Raw genomic sequence first — 10,535 nt, forward strand, 5'->3', positions numbered from 1 at the left:
CCACCCCCACCCCCACCCCCCTGGGTTTTTCCAACCTCTTTCCTCAAACCTCCCACCCTGAACAGGTGGGATTGGCCGCATTCCAGCTGCCTTACCTCACGGGAACAGGGGAGGGAGGAGCAGGAGGGCAAATTCTCTGGGGGAGGATCTGGCTATTTGTTTAAGCCTAAGTAATTGGGCATACAGGGTCCCACTTCTTTTTTTGGGGGGGTAGGGGAGGGGCAGGAGGAGCATCTTAAGCAGGCTCACAGTCTCATGACTGTGAGGTCATGACCTGAGCCAAAATCAAGTGTCGGATGCTCGACAGACTGAGCCACCCAGGTGCCACTAAGGGTCCCACTTCTTAGTCATGGTGAATAAACGTGCCATTACTGAAAAGTCACCTACACCTTTGAAGTCTTTATTACCTATGTGTCCCTCCAAGGGGTTGTGGCTGCTGTTAGATTATACCCCAACCTCATTCTAGCTGCCAGACGTGGAAGTCCTTTGTGGCTTTGCTGGACTAATCTTTGGTTTTAGAGTTAGCTCCAGCGTGGGGCAGGTTTTCTGATGGATGTCAGACCTTCTGTTAAGTGCGTTCCATTCAAGCGCAGCCATACCCATTTTTGTTAACTTCCATTTGGTCTGTTTCCCATGGGGATGGGGAACTTGACCAGCTAGCCTGAGCTAGAGGCTCAAGTACTGTGGGGATCTCCTGGTGCAAAGAAATCCTTGGGACCATCGATCCTCAGTACTGTGCTTCCGGAACTCCAGGAAGACTGCCTCTATTCTTGCTCTGTTCCAGCCCTCCACACCTAACAATTTTGCTCAGGCTAGCTCAGGTTGAGAACAACAAATCCTTAAAAGAAAAAAAAAGTAGATACATTTGTTTGGGCGATTGCCCTGGAAACAGCAGTCTCCCCCCGCACCCCCTAGAAGAAATCTGTCAGATGATTTAGCACTTAATAGACCACACAGATTTGAAACAGCAGGACCCTGGAGAAAAGGAATTTGGAAACAAAGGGTGCCTTTGCATGTGGGGATTTAATTTTGATGAAAAAGAAAAACATGCCTCTTGGCTCTTTTTATGTGCCCTAATAGGGAAACTCTTGGGGCCAGATGTGGAGGTGGAGGGGCTGTGTTTGCCTTGAAGCAAATGGAGCTTGCCAGTTAGGCCAGGGAACAGGGTCTGTAGCCGCCTGAAATTTACGAATGAGCATAGCCTATTTTTCTTGTTTGTCTCCAAAGAAAACTGTTACTAACAACTGAGGACAAGGTGAAGTTCAGCCCTGCCACAGGGTCTCACTTGAATACTCTCTTGTCCACATTGTGTTTCTGCTGCAAAAGGTAGAACGAACACTGAGTGAGGACGAGAGTGCAGATACTGCCCACATAAATCATCTGCTAGTGATAGTGTAGGTTTTATTTTGGGAAAATCCAGTGTTTTTGAAGAAGCCAAATGGTTTTGTGGGTCTGGCCCTGGACCAAGTGTTTGGAATGTGAGTTCCAGTCTCTCTTGTTACTAACAGTTCAGTTTGCGGAACATCCTTTACATCCATTTTCTTGGCCTCCTATTTACTTCTTGAAATAGAGAATTCCTTCCTCGTCTTTGAGGCATATTACAGTTTAATATTTTTGAATAGATTGTAGAGGTCTCAATGGAAGGGTATTTACAGTACAGATAGCCCGTTATTACCTGTCATCTTTAATGAGCTCCTTTTTCATGTTATTGTTAATTGATGACTTGTTTAAGTACAGGCCAAAATAGGCTTGTGGTCAGTTCTGTTTGTCTGTACTGAAGAGCTGCCATCTGGGGCATTGGGGTGTGACTTCATCTCCTCATGCATGCATTCTTTCATAGGACAGTTAATGAGTTCATGTGCCAGCACTTACTGGGGATGCAGAGAAGAGTAAGTTAGGTCCTTTACTTGGGGAGCTGATGGCCTGGGTGGGGGCCCACCCCGACTGCAGTCACAACAGAGCAGTGGGATACAAGGGTAGGTGCAGAGTGTGGGGGGATCCTCAGGATGAAATAGGGCCACCGTCTGTGGGGCTTCAGGTGCTCACAGGTTCACACGATATGAAGAGCATCTAAAGGCCCACTGGCCTGGGGATGACATGGGTGTATCAGTTTGCTGAGGATGCTGTAACAAAATAACACAGACTGGGTGGCTTCCACGACAGGAATTCATATCCTCACAGTTCAAGAGCCTAGAAGACCCAATTTCAAGGTGTTGGCAGATCTGGTTTCTCCTGAGGCCTCTCTCCTTGCCTTGCGGGTGGCTGTCTTCTCTCTGTCCTCACATGGTCTTTTTTCTGTGCTCAAATCCCTGGTGTCTCTTTCTCTTCTTTTTTTATAAATTTTTTAAAAATTTATTTATTTTTAAATGTTTTATTTCTGAGAGAGATACAGAGAGACAGAGAGACAGTGTGAGCAGGGGAGGGACAGAGAGAGAGGGAGACAGAGAGAGAGACAGCGTGAGCAGGGGAGGGACAGAGAGAGAGGGAGACAGAGAGAGAGACAGCGTGAGCAGGGGAGGGACAGAGAGAGAGGGAGACAGATTCTGAAGCAGGCTCCAAGACTCTGAGCTAGCTGTCAGCACAGAGCCCGAGGCGGGGCTTGAACCATGAACCGTGAGATCATGACCTGAGCCAAAGTTGGACACTTAACTGACTGAGCCACCCAGGTGCCTCCAAAATTTATTTATTTTTGAGAGAGAGAGACACCAAAAGCACGAGAGCGCACGCAAGCATGAGCAGGGGAGGGGCAGAGAGAGAGAGGGAGACACAGAATCTCCCAGGAGATTCTTCTCCCTGGAGAAGCAGCTCCAGGCTCTGAGTTGTCAGCACAGAGCCCGATGCAGGGCTCGAACCCACGAACCGCGAGATCATGATCTGAGCCAAGGTCAGGTGCTTTAACTGACAGAGCCACCCAGGCACCCCTCACTCTCTTTTGAGGACATCAGTCATATTGGATTGTGACCCCACTCTAACGGCCTCATTTTAACTTAATTACCTTTTTAAAGGTCCTGTCTCCAAATAGTCACTGGAGGTTAGGGCTTTAGCACATAAACTTAGGGGATGGAAGTGGAGATAATTTAGTCCATAACACTGGGGGGCAGCATTTTCAGTGTTGGTTTTGTCCCTCTGACATGGCGACACCTGTGTCTCTTCTGGCGCCTGGCACCTGTGGCTGCTCAGGAAGTATTTGTTCACTGAGTGAATGAGAAGGGGGTGAGCTGGATGGGCAGGAAGGCAGGGAGGGCGTTGCTGGTGAAGGCTGTGAGCAGGTATGGGAGGAAATAAGGGAAGGAATTTTGAGAGTGGCATTATGTAGCAGGTGAGATCCTAAGGGAGATTGTAGAATCCGGGTGAACACGGTGTTCTCACAATGGGGAGTGGGGCGCTACACGGAGTGATGCAGCAAACCGTGTGATGGAAGCAGGCGATTCAGCTCCTAGATACAGAACAGGTGACCTAATCCCTGAACACTGCAGTTCTAAACGCATCAAACTGCTGAATGGTGGAGGCCTTCAGCCCTAGGTCCTCTGCTCCCCACTACCTCCACCCCGTGTTGCTCTTGGCTCCGTGCGGGGAGTGGGAATCACGGGGCTTCGGAATCAGGCAGCTGTGGGTCCGTATTGTGCACATGCTGCTTGTGAGGGGCCGAGCCAGGCTTTCAGCTGGCCCCGTCCTAACCCTGGATGTTCACCTTTCTGAAGGGGGGGAGAGCTGCAGGTTACCTTTCAGGGTTCCCAGACGCCAATCCTTGGGCTTTGCAGAAGTGAACATTCCCGGAGGTGGGAATTACCCTCCCCGACAGCAGGGCAGGATTTCCATGTGTGCACATGCCTCCCTCTCCCCGCTTCTCCTTCTAGCAGCACAGAACCCCTGAAATGCTATGGCGTGTTCATCTGTCTTCCTTTGTCATTAGGATATTGTGAAGTCCTAGTGATTCGTGTAGCACTCGCTGGGAGAATTTTCAGGGGGGCCCAGTAAATGACCTTATTGTTGGCATGGGGAGGGGGCACCTCCTGGAAAGATTTGGAGAGCTGCAGGGAGTCAACCCTCAGGGAACTGATCCAGTCCCAGCCTCTGGCTTCCCCATTGCCATCTCTCAGGTTCTGGGATGCTGGTCCTGAAGGTCTGTTGACCGCTGATGTCTGTGGTTGTCTCTGCACCAATGACAACTCTGAGGCATGTGGGTTTGATGGAGCCAGTGTTGATTGATCATTGACTGCTGATTAGAATCCTCAGGGAAGGCAGAGGTGAGGAGGTGAGGTTCTTTCCCTCCTGGAGCCTCAGCGAGAGCTTGCCTTTTGGTGGATGGACTGGGTGTCCTTCCCCACCTTCCTCTTTCTAGGGGCAGCCTAGCCCTGTCTTTCTAGGAACTTTCTTTTCTTCATACACAGCCCACTTAAGTTTTTGTCATTTCTTCACAGGACGAGGACATGAAGAGAAAATTTCAGAATTTGCTTTTTGAAGAAAATAAGTCGACAGCTCCATCCCAAGTCCCAGCCCAGGTATTCTGGATGATGGTCATTAAATGTAGCCTCAGTTAAAAAAAAATTTTTTTTTAAATATTTATTTATTTTTGAGACAGAGAGTGAGCAGGGAGGGGCAGAGAGAGAAGGAGACACAGAATCTGAAACAGGCTTCTGTCTCTGTGCTGTCAGTGCAGAACCTGCCATGGGGCTCCAACCCACAAACCATGAGATCATGACCTGAGCCAAAGTTGGATGCTTAACTGACTGAGCCACCCAGGTGCCCCATTGTAGCCTCAGTTTTATTTATTTATTTTAAAAAAGTTTTTTTTTAAATGTTTTATTTCTGAGAGAGAAAGAGAGAGAGACAGCAACAGCGTGAGCAGGGGAAGGTCAGGGAGAGAGGGAGATACAGAATCTGAAACAGGCTCCAGGCTCTGAGCAGCTGTCAGCACAGAGCCCGACACGGGGCTCGAACCCACGAACCGTGAGATCATGACCTGAGCTGGAATCAGACACTTACCCAACTGAGCCACCCAGGCACCCCTGTAGCCTCAGTTTTAAAGAGCTAATGAGCAAGGATGAGGAGCTTGGAAGGTCTCCTTAGTAGCAATTGCTTAATATTTTTTGGAATAACATAGTAGCAATTCTGTTTCAACTTGATTGGCCCTAGCACCCTTAGAAGATTTAATAATGAAGAGTAAGTTTAATGCATTAGAGAAGCACAGCTAGGGATTGTCATTCAAGAGGTATCCTGCAAGGCAGAATTGGAAGACTCTATTAGGAGTTCAAATTTAAACCTGTTGAAAATTTAAAATCTGGGTGAGCGGTTACTTACTGATTACAGTTTTATTCCCCTAAAGTTCTTTGTTAGTATAATTTAATGTCTATTCATTCCTATTCTGCCTTCTGTTGGTGAATAACATTCCCCCTTCCTACTTTCCCTGGGCATTTTATCAATGGTAAAACAAAGATACACACACACAAAAGGTGGTCTTCCCACAAAAGAGCAAGACTTGGGGCTCCCAGCAAGAGGTATTGTGGTCCCTTTAAACTTCATAATTTAGGAGAATGATGGAGAGGAGGGAGGGCGGTTATGCTGCCTACTTTTAGTATTACATCAAGTGGTCAGAAGCCACAAGGAGAGAGAAGTGTCCATTTGACAAACACGTCTGAGCCCAGAGAGGCGTGGTGAGGACTCAGATGTCCAGGGGACGACTCATAATTCTTGGTACCAGAAGTTTCACATGAAATGCTTCAAACTTACGGGAAGCATTAGTGGGGTACTTTGATAATCTTAAGCCAATGGTTTTCTTTGAACATTCCTCCCTTTTTATTTACAGCCTTCCACCAGTCGAAAGCGGCTTCTTGAAGGGGAAGCAGAGGACGCGGACACCACAAAGCGTCTGGCTGTGTGCGCTGCTGTGTCGTGACACTGGTTGAATGAACACAACCCGCCTTCTTTAACTCTGCTGCCATTTTCTTTAAGTCTGTGTTTTGTAATTATGGGGATGGTACCTTTTCCACGATCGTCAATACACAATTCTAAACCCTTTGGGACCTGGGCTTTGTGCTTCTGCTTGATGATGAGCTCTTTAGTTGCACTGCCTTTTTTGTGTATTTGGAGTTGTGTGCTTTCTTTCTGAAGTGTTTATTCATTTTTGAGAGAGAGTGAGCAAGTGCATGAGCAGGGGAGAGGCAGAGAGAGAGGAAGAGAGAGAATCCCGAACAGGCTCCAGGCACACTGTCAGCGTAGAGCCCAGTGCGGGGCCTGAACTCTCAAACCCAAGATTGTGACCAGAGCCAAAATCAAGAGTCAGACGTTTAACTGACTGAGCCATGCAGGCGGCCCTGAAGTTGTGTGCTTTTTGTCTGGTGATCTATGTTGGTTGGAACCTGTTGGGTTTCTCAGAACGTATCCCTGGCATCAGCCTGGGTGAGCTGCATACAGATTTGCAAAGCCCCTTAGGAAGTTGCAGGGAAAGTGGCGCAGCAAGGTTGGGGTTGAGTTAGTAGAGACTGGCTGGTTGTGAGCCCTTGTGAGATGGGAGGTATCTTGCTACCATATCCCATGGACCAGTTTTAAATTCTCACCCTCACTGCATGAAGATACAGGTCCATAGTCCCTGAAACAAGGGGACAAGAAAAGTTGCAAAATTTGAAATTTTCCTCATTTTAGGAAGAATTCATTGACTCTATTATGTGTAACGCTCAGCAGAGTCCTAAAACTAAACATTGAAGTATTTTTGCAACAAATATTCACAATAAAAGGATTGGAGAAAACTTATGTCAGTTCAAGTTCATTTTTTTCTGTTGAATGAGTTATGGATTACTCTCAGGCTTCAGAACTGTTTGGATTTTTTTTTTTTAAATTTATTTTGAAAGATAGCATGTGCAAGCTGGGGAGGGACCAAGAGAGGGAGAGAGAATCCCAAGCAGGCTCCACACTGTCTGTGTGGAGCCCGATGTAGGGCTCAAACCCACAAAGAGCGAGATCCTGACATGAGCTGAAACCAGAGTCAGACACATAACTGATTGAGCTACCCAGATACCTCAAAGTTGCTTGGATTTTGGAAATGCAAATAAGGCATGTGGGCATGTCATGTTGACCCAACAATGACCAAGGAGGCCCTGTGTAAAGCCCCTCCCTTGGCTGTCTTTTTCTAGTCCTCACAGTGATACTTTGGGCTAAGTCCTCCGACTGCCCACATGTTGTAGCTGAAGAACCCAGGCTGAAGGAGTAAAGTGAATTGTCCACTGTCACACAGCAAATGGCAGAGGTGGAACCAAATCCAGATCTTCCTGATTCTCAAACTAATATTCCTCATCTCCTCAGTCCCATATACAATCAGACTCAGGGATGTTGACTCACACTGGCAAAACTCACAAGAGACTGATATCTAAATCCTGAATGGCAGTGTATTCAATTAGTATGAGTGGGTACAGCCCCATGACCTGTGAAAGTTGGGGCACCTTGGTGGCAAGGAACAGAAGCCCATTCAGGGCTGGGCCTGGAACCCACCAGGAGCTCAGCCACTTGTAATGCCTGGCTCCTCTTGTGTCTTTCTGACCCACTGATCTTTCCTTCTCTTCTAAATGGCTGGTTGGCCACATTGTAGCTCACCTGCCTCACCATGAATTGATTGTCTTGTAACTTTGGCTTATTAGCTACATTGTAGCTCACTGGCCATGTCAAGAGTTGAATGCCTTGGTTCAGGTGCTGGTGATAAGCTGGCCAGGGCATCAGGGGCACACAGCTGTTGCCTTGGGCATTTGGGTAGTGGTTGGTAATTTCCATGAGAAGGGTGTGTAGGCATTCTGAGGCTTGGCTGGCCTGGGGTGTTGGTGGGGGGGGGGTGTAAATGGGGATTTAAGTGGTTTGCATATTTAAAGGAATGAGGCTGAGATTGCCAAGTTAGATGGGGTTTTAGCTCATTTGAATATTTAATATGAAGGCTGTGGTTTCTTAGGGCCTTTTTCCCCTCTTGGGGCAGTTAGCCATCCCTTCTGTGTTTCCAGAGCACTTTATATTAGCTCCCTCTGATTACACCTACCAGAGTAGACAGAATATGGCTCCCATATTCTGAGCCTAAGTCCCAGAATGTATGAATTTTGTTCCTTTATGTGGCAAAAGAGATTTCACAGATAAGATTGAGTTAAGGATCCTCAGATGGGAAGATTATCCTGTCGTTTCTGGGTGGGCACAATGTCCTCACAATGTTCCTTTTAAAGAGGACACAGGAGTCAGAAGAGATGAGTGAGCCCCTTAAAAGGACGAGAAAGGGGCCACAAGCCAAGGGATACAGGCAGCCATTAGAAGCTGAAAAAATGGAAGGAAATGGATTCTCCCCTCAGTCTCTCCTGAAGGAACCAGTCCTTTACTTGACTTTTGCTGGTGGAAATGATATCAGACTTCTGAACTACAAAACTATATGAGAGTAAGCTTGTGTATGTGTGTGTTTTTAAATGTTTATTTTTGAGAGAGCACGTGCGTGTATGCGAGTGGGGGAGGGGCAGAGAGAGGGAGACAGAATCTGAAGCAGGCTCCAGGCTCTGAGCTGTCCGCACAGAGCTTGAGCGGAGCTCAAACCCACGAACTGTGAGATCAGGACCTGAGCCAAAGTTGGACAACTGAGCCACCCAGGTGCCCCAATTTATGTTGTTTCAAGGCACCCAGTTTGTGGTAATTTGTTACAGAGACCATCAGAAGCTAATAGATTCATCAATGAGGAGATTTCTGCTGCTTTTTTGGGGCCACCACCTGGCATCCACTTCCTCTTCCTGATGCCACACTAGTTTTCTTTTGAGGGAATTCTTTTTCCTTTCCCCATGAAGTTATGGGAGGAAAGGAGGAGATGGTAAAGCTAAGGATTTGCCTGCCTCCCCATTATGGAAGCTGACGGGGTATCAAGAATTTCCTTCCCTGGTGAATCTGCTCCCACTGGTCTCCCACCTGGAAGTGGGCCCAGGGCTTTACAAAGAGCAAGTGGACCTAGGGTGGCAACATTAATGGTAGGAGCAGTATTGTGCCAATCTGAGCTCTGTACTTCCTGACTTTGGCTTTGAAGTTGCCGAGCTTTCATTTCCTTATCTATAAGGTGGGTGCACGAGCAGTACCAATCTCATGGCGTTTGTGAGGATTCAGTGGAGTGGGGAGGTCCATTTGAAGTGCCTGGCATGTCATAAGCGATCTTTTCTTGCTGGCTTCCATCATTAAAGATGGAAGGACCACATGCGTGGCCGTGAGGGAGCCATAGAAAGTTCTTGAGCAGGAAAGTAACAATCTGTTTGGCTTTTTGGGGGTGGGGAAGGCCCACAAGATGGGCAGATGATTGAGATGCCTTTGACAAAACATTTGGGAAATGTCAGGACTGGGTGGATGGTGGGAGCAGAGGCGGAGGGGCATTTCCCAGAGTGTGAGTAACTGCCACTCCCTTGTAATGTTGCCCCGTGGTGGACCTGCTGCATGCCTGGGTAATGGTGCAGGAGACAGACAGCTCCTGTTTGTGCCTGTCCGCGCCTGATGCCTCTTGTGGTAACTGGGTTGCTATTTTTCTGGGAGAGGTATCTCTCCTCCCACTCGCCCTCACCCCACGTCCTTCTGGAGGGGCTCACCCCATCCTCTTCCTAGAGGGGCTCAATCTGGCCAGGTTTAGCCAATCTTGCTGTGATTGGCTTAGGTAAAGCCTGAACGATCCAAATGAGTACAATGAAAGTCAGCCCTGAGAGTGGCTGAAGTTGTTGGCAAACAGCTCCTGCTTTCCTGATCACACGTAAGCTTGGTGCTGTCCTGGACACTGGAGAGAGTTGCAGGAGAAAGAAATCATCCAAGGGAAAAGCAGAGCTGAACACGATTCAAGATTTAGGTCATTGCTTGAGCACCTGGATCCGGCTTTGCCTGAAGGGTGGTACCACTCCAGGGCTTTGCAGTAGGCCTCCCTCTTTGTTCTACTCCAGGTTGAATTATTGTCACTTGTATCTGGAAAAGGTCAGACTAATAAATTCAAGAATTTACAAACTCCAAGAAACCCTTGGAGACTTTTATTCTAGTAGGGAAAACATTCGCTGCTGTTGTTGTTCTGCCAACTTTAGGGTTTTCAGAGAGGTTTGGGGCAGAGGATGGAAAGCGAAGACGTGGGAAGTAACAGTCCCTCCAGCTCCAAGGTTGAGTGAACCCCTCCCAGCTAATTATACCACAGAGTTTGGGAGCAGAGCCCCTTTCATTAAACTTTTAGGAGTTCTGGAAGGATAGGGCCAGAATCATACCAGCGAAGCCTGGAAAGCTTGGTGCTGCCAGGCGTTATGCTCAGGGAGGGACCTGCATCGTCTGAGGCTCAGGGAGGGACCTGCATCGTCTGAGAGCTCACCTCAACCGTGTGAGGTATTACTGCCACTCTCCCTGTTTGCTGATCTAGAAATCCAGGCTTTCTGGTTCAATCAAGTGACCTGTTAAAGGTTTCTCTGTAAGAGGTTAAGGCCAGATTTGAACTAAGGTTTCCTTTCTCTAGAGCCCTAGGCTTTAACCAGTACATAAAACTACTTAGGTCTTGTCACCCGATTATCAATTGGTAA

At 47.8% G+C, this 10,535-nt stretch overlaps 1 protein-coding gene across 3 annotated transcripts in view; it reads left to right on the forward strand.

The window, feature by feature from the left end:
- CHEK2 (checkpoint kinase 2) overlaps positions 1-6,750 on the forward strand; it is a 47,721-nt gene extending 40,971 nt beyond the window's left edge. For all 3 annotated transcript variants that reach the window (XM_077761527.1, XM_077761529.1, XM_077761528.1), the window contains 2 exons: positions 4,422-4,502; positions 5,807-6,750. In XM_077761527.1, coding sequence (XP_077617653.1) covers positions 4,422-4,502; positions 5,807-5,896 — 171 coding nt within the window. In that variant the 3' untranslated portion in view covers positions 5,897-6,750. The remainder of the gene's footprint in view (positions 1-4,421; positions 4,503-5,806) is intronic.
- Positions 6,751-10,535: the final 3,785 nt, after the last annotated feature.

This window comes from Crocuta crocuta, unplaced genomic scaffold, assembly GCF_008692635.1.
Source record: "Crocuta crocuta isolate KB4526 unplaced genomic scaffold, BGI_CrCroc_1.0 scaffold348, whole genome shotgun sequence".
Taxonomy (NCBI): domain Eukaryota; kingdom Metazoa; phylum Chordata; class Mammalia; order Carnivora; family Hyaenidae; genus Crocuta; species Crocuta crocuta.